General features: G+C 22.7%; 1 protein-coding gene across 1 annotated transcript; it reads right to left on the bottom strand.

Annotated features, from left to right (window-relative positions):
• Positions 1 to 418: 418 nt before the first annotated feature.
• LOC129618603 (neurogenic locus notch homolog protein 1-like) lies at positions 419 to 12,900 on the bottom strand. The gene is made up of 3 exons (XM_055533446.1): positions 12,694 to 12,900; positions 2,286 to 2,474; positions 419 to 2,190 (listed from the first exon to the last, which is right to left on the bottom strand). Exons 1-3 carry the CDS (start codon positions 12,764 to 12,766, stop codon positions 617 to 619), a joined length of 1,836 nt encoding a protein of 611 aa, XP_055389421.1. The 5' UTR covers positions 12,767 to 12,900; the 3' UTR covers positions 419 to 616.
• Positions 12,901 to 19,354: the final 6,454 nt, after the last annotated feature.

A 19,354-nucleotide genomic window follows, 5' to 3' on the forward strand; every position in this document is an offset into this window, starting at 1 on the left:
GATCGCCTTCAGGAATTAAGAAAATTTTAGTCTGATTTCAAGTTAAATTAACTGTTATACAAGCACTTAATAATTTTTGTATTGAAGCTTGTCTTAAAAAGTTTTTCTCTTCCATAATAAATTTGCTTACAGTTATATGAAAAAATTTTGTAAATGAAGCTTAATAGTGGTGACTCCTTTAAAAAAAAATTTAATTGAAACAATTAATGATCATACAATCTTATAATAATTTAGATTTTATTAATTTACATATAAAAAAAAACAAACATTTTTTATTGTTACATTTTTCATTACTCTACTTTCTTAAAAACATAATAGCAACACACATACTAAAATCTTTAATAACTTATTAAATAGCACACCTTAAAAAAATTTAAGGTATTTTAATATTAAAATTAAGGAACACATTCTCTTTTCTATTAAATCTAATTATAACTACAACATTTAAACAAATCTATACATAACTAAGTATATAATAAAGTATGTTTATTTTAAACTACTCTGAAAAAGGAATACAACTTTTACATTTTTTAATCCTTGGTGGTATTTTGTAAAAAAAATTTCTTACATTTTAACTTAAAATAAAAAATTTATACAGAAACGAATTAAAATTAAATTAAAATCCACTTAGTGGACAATTTTTAATATCATCCCCTTGTTGAGGATTATAATTACAATAAACAGGACATGTAAATTTATCTTCGGAAACACATAATTCACCATTGAATATTTGTCCAGCTGAACAGCTAAGAGATGATTTTTTCCCACCAATACAAAAATAATAATTTTTACAACCAGAATCAATATCAGGATAAAAACCATCACGTTGACAATTCATCTCAGTACATAATCTTGGTTTACAATTAATTTGTTGATGATTTTGAAGACTTGGACATGCAAATTCTTTGGAATCAACACATTTGGCTCCATTAAATATTTTATCGCCACGACATGTTAATTGTGTTACTTTTTCTTGATTTAAACAATAAACATAATTTCGGCAATTTGATTTTAAATCAGGATGATAACCATCAGATTTACTTTTACATGATAAATCTGATTTACATTTAGCAATATCAGTATTTTTCTTACACTGATTACCGTCAAAATAATGACCCTCTTCACATATATAAGATATTTTATGACCATTTGAACAATAAAAATATCCACGACATCCACCGTTTTTATCTTTGTAATAACCATCTGAACGATTTGCACATGTATCATCATCATCTAGTGGGCATGTATAACGTCCTTTATTAACACAATTTTCACCATTAAAAATTTTATTCGATGGACATTTATATTCAGTTTTCATACCATTTATACAATAATAATAATGAGCGCATTCATGATCTTGATAGAAACCTTGTGCTTTATTATTACAGTAATTTGATTTTTTTGGATTAACACATTTCTTTCTTTCTTCAAATTTCTCAAAAACACAATTCTTTTCATCTGGATCGAAATATTGACCAGTTGGACAATCAAATACTTCAACTGTACGACCACGCATACATCGTACATACGATGAACATCCTTGTTGTGGATTCATATAAAAACCGTTACCATGTGCCTTACATATATCATTTTCTGTATTCCATATTGCTCTCGGACATGTATATAATGGTGTTGGAACACATTCTTCACCATTAAATACTGCTTGATTACTACATTTTTCTCTTTTAATAAATTTCTCACTCTGGCAAACAATATATGTTGTACAATCAATTGATGTTGAATCAAAATTTAATCCATCTTTTTTATTTTTACACATTGAATTACTATTTTCGATTTCATTTGAACAAGATGGTACCTGATTTGCTAGAACACATTGACGTATATCATTTTTAAAACGATAACCTAATGAACAAGATTTTTCATCAGCAACTTCATGATTTGAGCATACAATATATGTTGAACAATCTTTAACACCATAACTACCATCTTGTTTATCAGAGCATCGTTGATCACCTTCAAATGGATAACCTATTGCTGTTGTATGCGGTAAGTCGCATGTTACTAATTCTTGACTAACACAATTAATACCGTTATGTAAATGATTTGGTGGGCAATTATCAATATTGATTACTCGACCTGAATGACATGTATATGATCGGCGGCATGCATGTGTTGTATCTTGATAAATGCCATTTGTTCTTCCGGTACATGTTGGTTCATAACAGATTCCTATAAAAAAATGAAAATTTTAAAATGAAAGGCTCTACATTTTATTTTAAATTTTAATTATAATATTAATTAGATTTATGTACATATAATATTACCTGCCGATCTTGTACATGATTGTTTATAAAAATCAAACATTGATCCGGGACCACATTCATCTGATTCAAATTTTTCACGACTTGTGCATCTATAAAATCCTGTACAATGTGAACCAGGACTAGCATAATAAAATTCATCAATATTCGTACATTTTAATTTGATGGCAATTGTTTGTTGGTTGCAAAATACTGAAAAAAAATATAATAAAATAAAATTGAGTGTAAATCTTCTGAGTAAAATTTAAATTAAACTCTATTTAAATAAACAGGGTTAGTGAGTAATTTTAAATGAGACTATAAAAAAAGCTCTCAGAATTATACAGTATAACAGTTAGCATAGTACTTGTATAACAGTTCGAAATAAGACTGAAATTTTGTTATCAAATTTATTCAAAAATTACTGTTCTCTAGTTAATATTGTGAAATTAAAAAACTCAAAGAAAAAAAAATAAACACTTAGTTATCTTATCTTAACTCTCATTTAATAAAATTGTAAAAAAAAAAACATAAAAATATAGAAAAAAAACCCGTTCGAATAACACTAAATTTTAATAAAAAAAAATCAGTCACTTTTTCAAGTTATCAAAATAAAAAAAAAGCGAAACAAAAATACCAAAATTCAAAATATATCGTACAATATAAAACAAGACTAGACCCTGAGCCGCCATGAATCTTCAATAATTAACGTCACACACAACTGATTTAATGACTATTAAAATTTTATAGCTCAATTCCTAAGCAAAAGAGAACGAACGGGCGGATTGTATGTCGTAAAAACCACCAACAATAAAAAAAAATTTTTTAATATCTAACAAGAAAAAAAGAAAAACAAACAAACAAACATCGATAACTACAAGTCATTTGCATGTTTAACTTATAAATTAGCAAACACAGTAAAAAAAAAAATTAAAATAAAATTTTTTTAAGTAAAAAAATGACAAGTCGAGTATAACAGAAACAAAAACTTCCACAGCAAGAATATTAATTATATGAGAAGCAAATAAAATTTTTTAAATGAAAAACAACAAAAATCTTGTTAATTTATTGATTTTAAAATTGATAGGTTTTGAGATAAGATAATCATTCTTTTCCCTAGCACAGTGTTTTATAATATTAGCAGCTTCTTTATATTATTATCTGATTTTGAATTATCGTAATTATTAATACAAGTTGATTTTAGAAGAATTTTTTAGTAGTATAAAATTCTACACCAAAGATAGAGCTAATGTGAAAGCTAAGTAGGCCGAATATTCTAGTCTCATGTTTCCCCACTAGGATACCAAGGTAACGCTCATTATATAATATAAATTATCAAATATTATATATCCAGGAGTGAAAATAAATAAATGTGTATGTATGTATATTCTACGTTTAAGTACTCATATGGTGTCGATATTTTGAGGCACTTGAACCGGATTGTGAATCATTGTGTACTTGAACAAGTTTGAGAAATATTGTACAAAATTTAATAATGACTTCTCAATATCCAGTGGAGTGGAAATTAAGTACTAACATCAAATTACACTTATAGTACTATGGATGTTTACTTTCCGAAGGACGTTGTCAAGGGTAAAACACACAAGATCGTAGATGAAGCATGTTCAAATTGTTACTTTTACAATTATAAAATGAATGCTTAAAATAAATAAATTCTAATAAATTTTCTATCAATTCTAAGTATTTTGCTATTTATATTTACTACCGTACCAGTATGCTTATTTTGACCACCGTAAAACATTGATGGAATTGATCAATGTTATTAAATTTTTATATTTTTGGTATATTTCTAAAAATTGCTTATTAAGGAAATGTGTTTATCAGTTGGCTTCTTCCTTTTTGCCTGTACGTCACTTTTAGAAATCTTCTATAAAACTCAAAATGGAGAAATTCACAAAATTAGAAAATCCGTTAATTTATCAAAAAGATATTCGTCAATTTTTAGGAAAAATTTTTCTCATGCATATTAAGTCGCTCATATGAGCGTCAAACTGAGCGTTTATTTCAAAAAGATTGCAAAATTTAAATTTTCGGTGTCGTATTTCCCCGAAATTTTTAATTTTAATACTTTTAAAAATTTTTTTCTAGAATTTATCGTAAAATTATACAATTTTTGTGGCTATATGAGAATTATTTCAATATAAGTGTAGATTTTATTATTTTATAAGCTGTTTTCACACGGCGCCTATTGCATTAATGGATAACATGCAAACATACGTTTAGTTTCACTTACCATCATACAAATTTTTTGTTTGTAGGTAAGGATAAATGAAACATTTTGCCAACCATAGGTGCTGTATTGCTTACACTGTACATCTTAAAGTGTATTATAGAAAACTAAGTTAAAATTATAGAATTAAAAGTATATATATAAATTTTGCACTATAGCTTTGGATTTATGTTTTAAAACAGAAATGTGCTATTTTACAAAACCATGAATTTTATTGACTACATTCTTTATTAATCAATTCATCCTAACTATATAAGCATATATATCAAATTGAATTGATCTTCATTCTTAGAATTATTTCCTATATATAAAAATTAACTGTGTTAGATGAATTTTAATATTATATACATATATATACGAATAAATTTTAATATATTATGTACAATGTATACAAATGAATGTTTTATTAAAAAAATTTAAAAAAAAAAAAGAGAATTGTTCTTAAGCGGATCTTTGACTTAGTTTTTTTTTTGTTTTCTATTTTATTTTTTATATTATTCTTAAATGCAATAAGGGGTAAAATTCCATCTATAATAAAAATAATAATAATAATAATAATAAAGAAGCAAATAAACAACATAAAATTAATCACAATATTTTTTTAATATGAAAACAAAAAGAAGAAAAAAAAAAACTACGTAAATATTTTTGATGGTTATTGGCTTTTATTCACTTTGAAAACAAATAACTAATAATTATATTAAATTGTATATATAATATATATTTAGTAAATAAGTTAGAGTTGTTAACCTAATTGAAATGTTATAATATTGAAGACACTATGCGGTAGATAAATTTTAGTCACACAATGAGATTTTGTTTTGCAAATATTAGAAAATTTTGGATATTAAAATTAAGTGTAAATATTTAAATTTTGATTCAGACGTAGTTAATGTGAGGGTAGTTAAGCCTGCTACATTATTTTGCTATTAATTACAGTATTAAATAGAATAAAGTATGTTACACATTATATTACAGTATGCTTATAATTTCTTTCTTAGATAATAATGAAATGAGAGAAAAGGAACGGCACTGTTACTTACTACAATTTGTTATTTATAAAATCATGAAATTCATAAAATTTTTAAGATAATTTCTATATATAAATTAATTCTTGTCGCCAATCAAATTGAATTAGGCGAAGAATTCAATTGTATTTTATTGTAATTTAATATAGTATAGGTATACGAGTAATGTCATATTCACTGTATAATTAGTGTAATGGAACATGGAATTTTAAAACAATTTGTTAAAATAATTTTAAATTGAAACAATTTCTTAAATAATGCTAGGGTTATTTAAGTAACATTAAATTATTATTGGAGAAGAATCCCATAGAGAATTTTAAAAATATATTTCAAAAATTTTTCACAAGAATAACAATTAAAACAAGTTAGATTATTTTTGATATTGTTATATATAGCTCAATTAATCTGTTATTTATTTTAAGAATCCAAGTGAAAAAATTCATAGTCTAAAATTTAAATTACTTAAATCTTAAATTGTTTTTAATTTGTTAATATCACAGTTTTTCTGTGAAAATTGCAAAGCAAATATTTTATCTATATTCAATAATTATACAACAATATTAAAATGCAATATTATCCTCTCTTAACAGGTGTTCGATGCACAATTATTCGATTAAATATTATAAAGATTAAAGATTAAAATCTTATATAATTTTGTTTTTATGCATCTGGTTTTGATTTTTTATGATATGCTTGTCAAATTTTTCACTAAAAAGAAAAATTTTGTTCCGTTTAAAAACCGGTTCAATCCGTTTAAAATTTTCTTGTTTTTACATACAATTTACATATATTTTTTGTGTATGAAATACGTTATGTGTAATTATTATGTTAGAATCTAGAATTAAACATAAAACTTTTCACATATACGTTATTATTATATAAAAATTATTGGTTGAATAATATTAACACTCTATATTTTTATTTAATTACCGTTATTATGGAATAATAATTATGTGGTTAATTGTTGTAACCAAATCACTTTTAATACAGAAAATGATTGATTGATAATAAAGAAACTAAATGCCTTTAGTGTTTTTTTAATATACAAGCTTTTCGTTTCGAATACACCAAGCTCGCTCATTATCGATTTTATTAACTATATAATTTGTAATTATCACTGTCACAATATCATTCTTATTAATTATTCAGGCTAAAAGATAAGATTTAAAAAAAAAATTAAAATAAGCCTAATTTAACTTACTTATGTAAGCATGCATGAAAACACGGATACGGCAGTATGTTTAGTAATTTAATTTAGTAATTAATCACGTTTCATTCGAAAGATGGTAATAAAGTTTGGTATCGTAATTTCGAACACATGTCAAGATAATAATGATAAGAAATATTTTCTTTGTAAAGGAACTAAAGGCTATAAAAGACTATTAAGAATTAAACTACTACTTAAGAATCACATTTAAGTTCAAATAACGCAAAAAAAAAAACTATGAAATAAATATGTGAAATTTGGGAACTGCTTTTCAATTCCTCGCTTATATCTCCAACTTATTATACTAGGTGGAGCGTGCGGAGGCTACAATAAATCACGAAAGACTGCGGCAATTCGAGGGATATATATGCTGTATTCGCTATTCAACAAATATTTTTGTTGAAGTGCCAGGAATTTTCCTCAACTTTATAAAACAAATATTTTTTATAATAAGGTTACCAACCTATTGAAATATCTATTTTTTGTAGATATTTCAATTGAAATATTCTAAAAATCAAGTAAGAATCATTTTTATTTGATTTTACTATACTTATATAGTAAAAAAATAGAAATCATTTGTGTACTATTATAAAAATTTTGTTATAAATATAATGAAATCAAAGTATTTATAAAATAAATAATAGAACAAAAAAGCAAAAAAAAAAAATTAAAAATAAAGACGAAAAAAATTTTCATTTGAACTCGATTGCGCAGCATTTTCATTCTTAATTTCAAGATGTACAAGTATTTTTGTATACCTGAACGCGATTTTTATGTAATTTTTTTTTTCTTATTTATTTATTTATCACATTATTTATTTTCATTTTTTTTTTCCAAATATTTTATTCTTATTTTTTTAAGAATTTGTTCTTTGGGTGAATTTTGGTTTTTTGTTGCTGTTTTTGTGATTTTGTTAACGCATTCGAAATCAAATCGCGAATTACCCATTATTTAAAATTTTTTTTTTTTTACTATATTATAGTTTTCTATTATATGCACAAATATATGTATATCTTATATATGTTGAAGAATTCACGTGTTTACAATATATATGAATTTTAAATTTTGTATTACTTGAATTTGACCCTCATATTTTTTTTTTTTTATACCCTGCACTTCGTGAAGGGTATATTAACTTTGGTATGGAGTTTGTAACTACTTGAAGGAGTCATCTGCGGTATGGACATATATATATATTCTTGCTCAGCGTAAAATTCTGAGTCGATTTAGACATGTCCGTCTGTCCGTCCGTCCGTCCGTCCGTCCGTCCGTCCGTCCGTCCGTCCGTCCGTCCGTCCGTCCGTCCGTCCGTCCGATCGCACGATAACTCAAAAACGAATAATGCAATCGACACCAAACTTTCACAAGTTTTTTCTTTTGTGCCAAGGACGAGCCCTATTGTTATTGGACTAATTCGGACAACGGGTTCGGGTAGCTGCCATACAACTCAAAGAGTTTATTTTAAATATTTCAAAAACTAATAAAGCTATAAATATAAAATTTTGTATACATGTGTCCAATTATATTCTACACATGCTCTAAAAATTATAATGGGATAGCTGCACCGGTTTGGGTGGCTGCCATACAATTCCAACAGCAAATTTTTTATATTCGGCAAAATAATAAAGTCAGATTCATGAAACTTGGCAGTCGTGTGTCCAATTATAGGTCAAATGTATTTCTGAAGTTTTAGAGGAATTGCTTGGCAGGTTCGGGTACCTGCCATACAACTCCAGAAGCTAATTTTAAATATTTGGAAAAATAATAAAGTCAGATTGATGAAACTTGGCAATCATGTGTCCAATTATAGGTTCGACATATTTCTAAAGTTTTGGTGCGATTGCTTGACAGGTTCGAGTAGCTCCCATGCAAGTCTAAAAGCTTATTCTTAATATTTGGAAAAATAATAAAGTCAGATTCATGAAACTTGGCAGTCATGTGTCCAATTATAGGTCAAATATATTTCTGAAGTTTTGGTGGAATTGCTCGACAGGTTCGAGTAGCTCCCATACAAGTCTAAAAGCTTATTTTAAATATTTGGAAAAATAATAAAGCCAAATTCATGAGACTTGGCAGTCGTGTGTCCAATTATAGGTCCGACATATTTCTAAAGTTTTGGGGCGATTGCTTGACAGGTTCGAGTAGCTCCCATGCAAGTCTAAAAGCTTATTTTTAATATTTGGAAAAATAATAAAGTCAGATTCATGAAACTTGGCAGTTGTGTGTCCAATTATAGATCAGATATATTTGTGAAGTTTTGATGGAATTGCCTGACAGGTTCAGGTACTTGCCATAAAACTCCAAAAGCTTATTTTACATATTTGGAAAAATAATAAAGTCAGATTCATGAAACTTGGCAGTTGTGTGCCCGATAATAAATCAGATATATTTGTGAAGTTTTAGTGAAATTGCTTGACAGGTTCGGGTACTTGCCATACAACTCTGCCAAAAAGCTTATTTTAAATATTTGGAAAAATAATAAAGTCAGATTCATGAAACTTGGCAGTTGTATGTTGAGTTATAGGTCACATATATTTCTGAAGTTTTGGTGGAATTGCTTAACAGGTTCGAGTAGATCCCATACAAGTCTAAAAGCTTATTCTTAATATTTGGAAAAATAATAAAGTTAGATTCATGAAACTTGGCAGTTGTGTGTCCGATTATAGATCAGATATATTTGTGAAGTTTTGGTGGAATTGATTGGCAGGTTCAGGTACTTACCATACAACTCCAAAAGCTAATTTTAAATATTTGGAAAAATTATAAAGTCAGATTCATGAAACTTGGCAGTCGGATGTCCAATTATAGGTCAGACATGTCCGTGAAGTTTCTATAGAATGATTTTAGAGGTTCAAGTAATTGCTACACAATAACGAAAGGTGCAGGGTATAATTCAATCGGTTTATACCGACTGAAACGTTTTTACTTGTTTATAATTAAATAAGGTAAAACATCTTTCATTTAATAATATACAATTTTTTTTCATCATTATATGACGAACGAAAATAATCTTTTATTTTTTAAATGATATTATTTATTTATATATTTTTATTTATATATGTATGTATATGTAAATGTACATCCGGATTTATCGCAATTCGATGATCATGATTATATGAAGATAAAGTTGTTTAATTTTAATATTATTATTATTATTATATGTTTTTACTACATTTTTGCTATTTCGAGATCTTAAACAGCTGGTTATAATGTAGTATAAAAAATTCATATATATATATATATATATATATATATTATGAGCTATAAATATTGCTTGTTAGTAAAAATAGTATATTTTTTATAGTTATTATTGAGAAGCTAATAATTTTATTGATCTGCTTAAATCTGGTTTTGTTGGTTACTTTTACGTTTATTTATTTATTTTTATTTGATTATTATTTTTGTTATAGTTTTTCTATTATTAAATATTTTTTTTTGTATAAAAAGCAGTGTATTTGTGCAGTAATGATGAAATGAAGTTTATATGCTTTAATTTGATAATAAGAATGATGATGATAATGATTATGATGATGATATGATTAATATTTTATTTAATACAATATTATATTTGGCCATAAATTAGTAAAATGAGTAAAATTTGAAATTTTATTAAAATTTAAAAAAAATTATTATAAAAATAACAAGGAAAATTTTTTAAAGAAAATTATTAATTATTTATAATTATTTTGTTAATTATAAATTTATAAATGAAATTATAAATTTTTAATTAACAAAAACAATTTGAAACAGCTAGTTCCGAAAAGATTATATGAAAAATTCAATATTTTATATTTAAAATAAATCGAATATTGCGCTTTTATGAACTCACTAATTTCTTATTGATTAAATTTTTAATTTAATATACTCAGTATAATAAATCCGTTGAAATTATTAGAATTCCAAAATTATGTTTGAAATAAAAATTTATATACAATTCATTTATTCTGTCTTCTATTTACTAAACTTATCAATAAAATATCATCTACACCATAATAATACAATGAACAAAGATTTAAATAATTTATTAACCCTCTTGAAATTTACTACCTGATGCTATTTCAAATCATCATAAAATATTTCATACCATCACGTTTTTAATTCTAATAATTATAATAAAAAAAAATTAAAATATTATAATTTTTTTTAAATAATTCAACCCGTCACCTCATACAAAATTCTTTTAAAACACAAGCATATATGAAAATAATTAAATCAACCGTAAAATATACAATGACGTTTTACCAGACGCGGATTCCCTTCCCATATAAATATATATATATACAAATGATTTTTTTTTTAAATTATAATAAAAATAATAAAATCAACAAAAAATATATTGACATTGAGTAAACTAATAAATAATATAATTGAGTAAATTTTTGTAAATTAAATAAATTAATAAAATACTTGTATGTATGTATATAGCGAGCAATTCATCTTATAAATTATTAATTAAATTCATAAATCGATTGAAAAATAATAAAAAAAATAACAATAAAAATAATTACAACTCAATTTATAATTTTATTTTGATATTTTTTATGTTTTTTTTTTTTATAAGTTGGCGCTTGAACTTAAAATTGAAGTTTCTCACTTAAGTCTTTTATTTATGCACATATGAAAATAATTATTTTATAAGTATAATATGATATTTGTAATTCATTAAAAGTATGTTAATTTGAATGTTAATTGTAAACAAAAATATGAACATAATATAGAAATAATAATAGCAAGTTTGCCTATGTTTAACAAGTACACACATACATACAATAAAAATGCAATTTTTAAATAAGTTGATAATTTTTTCAATTAAAATTTAAATTATAAAATATTTTCTATGAGTTGCTATTTTATTAATGTAATTCGCGATATTTGTTGTTGCTTACATAATTAAAACTTTTTCATATGAAGAGGAAATGAAATTTCTATAATATTATAGAAATTATTTTAGAATTTCAGAAAATACAAAATTAAATGCCACATAACTAGAAATAAAAATTTTTATATCTGTTTATTTTGAAATTTTTTATTAATGAATTTGTTTACGATTTCTTTTGAATATTTTCCACATTTAAGTAAAAACTTATTAGAAAGAACGTAAAAATTTACCATATAGTGGAAAAACAGTTAATTAATCCTAACATTATATTAATTATTAAATTTACCATATAATGGGAAAACAGTTGGTAAATAACATGATATAACAAAAATTCCGATTAATATACTTTAAAATTCTATGAATTTAAATAAATTTGGAATTTTTTAAATGATTTAATTATACTCAAACCAAGTAAAATTTGGAATATTTTTTGAATAAGCATTATTTTATAATTAATTCTCACTTTATAATCTAAGTTCGTAATTTGAAAACGCATACGATATCATGATTTCTTAACAGCATTATATTCCTTAACTTAATTATATATATTAAATTTATATCATAATTTTTATTATTAAATTGTCTTAAGAGCAGTTTAACGATATATGTAATTTCTTTGAAGCGATCTAATTAATACATGACAAAAAAGGATCAAAAAAATTGTCTTTTGTTGTGTCTGCATTATGTTGTTGTACCAAATTTTTAATTAAATTTTTTTCAATTATTATATTTATACAAGAAATATTTGCATATTTTAATGAAAAAAATTGTATGAATTAAATATTATTATATTTTACAATAATTTTGTGAAAACTGCATTTAAACCCTCATCAATTTCGTAATATACTATAATTCAACTATAAAATTTAGTAATTACAACTCATAAATTGAGTAGCATAGTAAAATAGTGCAATTTAATTGAATTATTATCAATTAAATCGTCTTCTTCACTTTATATAAAAGCAAATCTATTAATAATATAATACGATATTTTAAAATACGATATTGTTGAAATGATAATTTCATTAATAATTCTAAATAAAAAAATTTTATTGAATTTTTATTACCTGTAGCTAAAACAAATAATGTTGGTGTTGTTATTAATCTTTGTAATCCAAGTGATAATTTTAATTTGGTCATTTTATTATTTTCTATATATATGGTTTGTTGTATAGAATTTAAAAATAATTTTTATTTTTTTCTATAGGAAAAATACTTTTATTAATTATTGTACTTTTTTTTAAGTATTATTATTAAAAAATATGTAAATTTTAATTACTAACAATAATTTATTAATTAATTAAATAACTAAATTGATTAACTAATTATCATTTTTTAACATTTTGTTTTTTTTTTGTTTTTTGTATATCTTTTACTCATTCAAATTCAGACATTTTTATGTTATTTAAGTAATGTATATATATATATATATATTTTTTACATTCACTGCACTTTATTACCACAATTATTTTTTTTCTTTTATTTTTTCTGGCTTATTTATAATTATCATTTGGGTTATAATTTTTGTTTGTGCTATTCAAAAAAAAAAAAAAAGAAAAATCTTGTTCAATTTCAATTTTAATAAATTATTTAAATATATGGATTTGACCTTTTTCTTAAATTGGCCTTTAAGTTGTATATATATATATATTAATTCACCCAAATAAAATGAACTCAAAATGATTTATATTTATATTTATTTTTTGTTTTGATTTTTATTATATTATATTATTTGTATATTTCGTTTATTTTTTTTTGTATAATAGTTTCATTATATCCGCTTGTAAATTAGTTTTAAAATCATCATTTTTATGAGCGATTTTTGTTTACCTATATATACATTTTATTTATTTATTTATTTATTATTTTTTTGCTTATTTTTTATTTTGTTTTATTTTGTATTTGAATATCATTTTAAATTTAAAGTTCACTTCTTATAATTCACTTGTTTAACAAAAAAAAAAAATTATTCATTCAACAAAATATCATGGCAAATATATTTATATCACTTTTTTATATATTCATATATATGTACAAATATATATGTATAAACGTATAACTATGTTTAAAATAATTAAGGTATATATGAGTATATACTTTAAATTTCCTCAGTAAAATTCTATTGTATTTTATGCAAAAATTTATTTTTTCTCTTCTCAGTTACTTATGATTTTTTTTTATTATTTTTATTTTTAAAGTCAAAACATGAAATTTATTAATTTTTAGCATGAAAATTAACTAATTTTTTTTTTGTTTTTTTTTTTGTTTAGTCGGTAAATAACAAAAATGTCCAACTATTAAAAAATTCTTTTAAAGCAATTCAAAATTATTTGCGAGAACGCGAAATTATGTATTTAAACAAAAACTAAAAAAAAAATTACGATAATAGCAAAGAAAATTTATCCAAAAGCTTAAAAATTTAAATCAAAAAAAAACCAAAGAAAAAAAAAAAATTATTTAAATAAAATTTTTTCGGCTACCAAAATTCAACCAACCAATAAAATATTCCAAAATTTGCGAACTTTAAAAATTTTTTTTTATTATTATTTTCTTTTGCTTTTTTTGTTTATTTTTCCTTGTTATTAATATTATAAAAAAAAAATTTAAAATTTAATTCTCACTTTTACCTAAATTTTGTGATTTTGATTGCTCGAGAAATGCGATTAGAATGAAAGCTTTATAATATTAAATCGCCAATTTATATATCAAAAAAAAAAAAAACAAAAAAACAAAAAATAATCAAAACAATATCAAAAAGAAAACCGAAACAGAATAGAGTTAGGAATTAGAAAATTGAGATTCAAAAATTAAGAGTTCAACAGTACAAGTATAAATATTTTCTCTCCTTCTCTTTAGAAAGATGAAAATTATATTCTCACCACAATACTATATGATTTTGTTTGTTTGTGTTTTTTTTTTTTGTTTTTTTGAAGTATAGCATTTTAATTAACAGTTCAGCAAGATTTGTAAATAAAATTTTTTCTCCCAATTAAAATTTATATATATATACATATATATAAATATATTTTGAGAATAAAAATTAACATTGTTGATTCTACTTCTTTATACCTTCTGCGTGATTCTTGTTTAAATTGCATATTATACTTTTTGGATATTGCGATTTACGAGTTATAGATACGAATTTTGTCGAGAAAATTAAATTGAAATTCGTGTTTAACTTTCGGATTTATTATAAGTTTATAAAGATGGAAATGATATTGTATTATATAGTGTTTTACTACATTTTGTATTAACATGTATAATTTAAACTATATTAAATTAAATTATTGTAAATTTTAAATTTAATCATAAAATAAATTTTTAATTGCTTTTAGTTTTAAATTTAAGAAATCATGTTATATGTTAAGAAAGGTTTAATATTGTAAATTTACACTAAGTTATAATTTCAATTTGTTTCATTGTTATTTGCGCATCAAATTTACATTCTATCTGTTAATGAACTCTATAACATAAATTGCTTCACATGTAATAAAATTAAATATAATTTAAAATTTAATAAAAATTTAAAATATTCCATTTCTATGTGATAAGTTTATGTCATAGAAAAATTGAACCTAGCTATAAATCAAAAGATATAATTTAAATTTTTTTTTTTTAATTTCATTATTTATACATAGTATAGTATTTTCAAATTTACTACTCGCTACTATACTACTCTCTTGTTCATAGAGTCACATCTCTATATAGATATCATGAAAATATTCATAAACATAAATATTATATTAAATTTCTATATGCATAACATTATAAGTCAATTAATATTATAAATAATATATGTACATACATTAAGTACAATATTGTAAAGTAAATACATAAAATATTTTCATATTGTATTACAATTTACACATTTATAGTTCAATATCATTGAACGTAATCAAAAAGAGGGCTAATTAAAATAATTCCAATATTAGTTTTATTTATGTATATATTAAAGTATTTGTTTTGCATTGTATAATTACGATATTGATAGTAAAAGTAGGTATATACGAATAAATTTGCACTTGTATGTACAATATAATATATAGGTAATGTATTTTAGTATAAGTAAAATATTGTAAAATAGTTATATACGTATATGTATATTGAAATGAAAATTATTTTTATAAGAGTATGAAAATAAAATCAATATATAAAATAAGAATTAAATTATAATAAAAAATATAAACAGTTATTCGGACAAGGAAAACTACAAATCACTTTTATATATTTATGTATGATATCGTGTTAATATTAAGATATAAATGTATGTATATATAAAATTTAATTGTTATATGCATTATGTTGTTTGCATATTTATTAAAAAGAAAAGTAAATTTTTTTTTTTAAATCTTGATCTTGACCATTATGCGGTTATGTACATTTTATTGTATATACATATATATATATATATATATATATATATATATATATAAATATATATATATATACATATATATATTGTACATAAGCACTGTTAGAATAGGTAGGTATGCTAAGTTAAAATTTACTACGAATATATTGAGTACAAAATATTTTTAAAATTGAGAATACTTTTTAACGAAATAATTGATTTTATTGTTATTTAGCTTTTTAATCACAAATAATTTTGAGAGCAATTTAGCTCAATTAAATTTTTCTTTTTTGTTTTTGTTTTATTTTCCGTTTTTGTAATAAAATATTCATGAAAGAGAAAACAACAATAAAATAATTGATTTATCGATGTTTATTATCATGATTGTTGACTGTTGTGACAATTGTTATGAATAAACGATTGAATTGAATTTTATTATTTTTTAAATTATTTTTTATTAAAAAATCATTTTCCATAGCTGTTTTGTTTGGTTTTTCTTTATTATTATTTTCTCTCTTTTCTCTAAACTTAATTGAAATATTTATATGGGTTATTGAATTGTGTTAAGAGAAAAGCTTCCGGTATATTTTTAAATTATTCTGTTTTTTTTTTTATTTTAATTAGTTTTTATTGGTGCACGGCGGCTGCAGCTCAATTTTCAATTAATTTTTTTTTAATTTAAAAAGTAAACATAAATATTTACGTTTTTTTTTTTTGTTATTTTTTTGTATATAAATAAAATGTTGGCAATTGTTTTGATTTTATATGATCAATATTGATTCATTATATACATACATATGCACGTACTTATGTAATGGAAATAAAATTAATTTTAGATTGTAAAATATTTATAAATAAAATAATAAAAAATTATGCTAGTTATATAATATTGTATTTTATTTCCTTGATTATTCGTTTATTAGTCATACAGTGGAAAATTTTATATTTTATTTAATTTTTGGTTTTGTTAAAATTTTTGTATTTATGTATGATTAAATTTAAATTTGGTAAATGAATCTGGGTTAGATAGTAAAAATAAGTCTAGTAAATAAGTCTGAGTAGATTAAAAGTAAAAACAAGTGAGATTTTATTAGAATATGATGGGACGACCAAATAAAATTTTGTTTTAGTAAAATGTGATTATCGTAATTATTACAAACAATAATGTATGTAATAATTGCTATAATTTTGTGTAAAAATAAGAATGACAAATATGATTCAAATTTTAGTAATTATTTAAAAAAAAATTTCAATTCTAATATTTCAAATATTTTTTTTAGGGATCATATTATTAAAGTGAAAGCTTATAAAATAGTAAAAATCATAAATCGTTTCTTATGTTATCTTTTATAACATAAATATATTTTAAAATATTACAACCTAATTAAAACTTACAATATCTTATAATGTTATAAAATTCTATATGATTTTAACAGAATTAAGTTATTACTTTAGTGGTATCCTACTCTAAAACAACATATATTGTATAATAATAAGAGAAAAAATTATAGCAACCCCATTTTTCATAATAGTTCTTAAACACAAAGTGTTTTCCTAAAGTAACGCTGGAAAAATTCCCTACTATACCAATTTCCTGCTATATAACACATATAACACAATTTAATATATAATATGAAAATATAAATTTGATGGCATTCCCAATTTTGAAATTTCAATAAAAATTCAATCGTAATTTTGAATTTTTTGTTTTTTTAGAACGCATTTTTTTAATATTGAAAAACCATTTTTGTGTTCTTTACAATGAAAACCAAATACACACAATAACTTAATTCAATAATGATTAATATTTTACAGCAAAAACACTATTTTATTTTCTAAATCTAGACTAAAACAATTTTTCATATAATACATAAATAGTATATACATATCATCTTGTAGTATATACCTATTATAATCATATAAAAAATAAAATTTAAAACAAATTTTTGCTAGACATTTTGTTGCCAAAAGATCCCGTTTCCAAATTTGTTAGAATTTATTTTTTTTTTCTTTATATAAAAAAGCATGCTTGCCTAATTGAAATGTTAAAAATCACATTAAAAATTTCTACAAAATTTAAATTATATTATACGTGTTTTTAAATATGTTTGTGAATATGTTATATGAGGGTTTTTTTTTTGTGTATTCTCTAAAAATTTTAACGAATTATAAATTTTACACAAATGGTATCAGCATTTTTTTTTTCTTCTTTTTCTTTTATATATCTATAATATGCTATAATGATAAATATCTATAAGTATTGTTAACACAATGTCAAAAACGTATATATAGATCCGCCTTTATTTAACAGTAAACTGTTTATTTTACATATAAATATTAGACATGCGTATACATATATCAGAATATTTATACATATTATACTAGTTAATCTTCTTGTTAAAATTAATGGGATTTATCTTTTTTTTATTCCTCTACAAATTTAAATGTTTTTCACATTTAATTCAATAAAAATAAAAAAAAAATATAGGTTTATTGGAGAGGGTTTCGAGTGTATAGATTCTGGAATTGATGGCAATTTTGAAAAATATATGTTATATAACTAAAACAATTCATTAATTAGAATAAATTAGATTAGACATGAGGTAAAGATACACCGCCTTCTAAGAAGAAAATCTATTGTTGCCTCGCCTTTCCACCTATCACAACTGAAGAACTCACTGGGAAGCTATACTTCTGACAAATTTGGGACCTATGCTTGTAAATTATTCCAGTATATGATATTTTCCTGGGAGGCCGAAACCACTCATAGAGAATCCCTTTTCATGTGGATCAATGCTCCATACTCCCCGTCAAACACTTCAATAATGAGTATTTATAATTTGAATTGTGTAATAGTATACAGTATTTCTGTAATAATAATGTAAACGGTAATTAGTGCTGCCGAATTTTCATTAATTGAACCCCCCAAAACTTGCATTTGTTTCTATATATTAAACATATTTTTATATATTTTCTGTTTATATATGTAACTTATGTTCTAGAGCATTAAGTTACCGTTATTATAGTATTACAAAAAAGAAGAAATTTTTTATTATTTTAAGCATAATAAGGTAATTATCTTAACCTATACAAGTTCAACATAAAAATAAAAATACTTAAAAATTTTAAGATTGAGCGATGTTAAAAATTATAAATGTGATTTGCGTAAATGACCGCAAATAATAACGCAATAATATAGTTTTTATAACAGGAAATTTATTAAAAAAAAATTTTAAATCGTTAAATTTCATTTAAAAGTATTTTATTACCTTTTTTTATTTTCATTTCATAAGCACGAGATCATATAAAAGAAGCACGAGATATGCTTTTGAACAGTATATAATTCATAATATCCCCTAAAAGTATGCAATCGGTTA

Source organism: Condylostylus longicornis, unplaced genomic scaffold, assembly GCF_029603195.1.
Source record: "Condylostylus longicornis isolate FDR11 unplaced genomic scaffold, ASM2960319v2 ptg000009l, whole genome shotgun sequence".
Lineage (NCBI taxonomy): Eukaryota > Metazoa > Arthropoda > Insecta > Diptera > Dolichopodidae > Condylostylus > Condylostylus longicornis.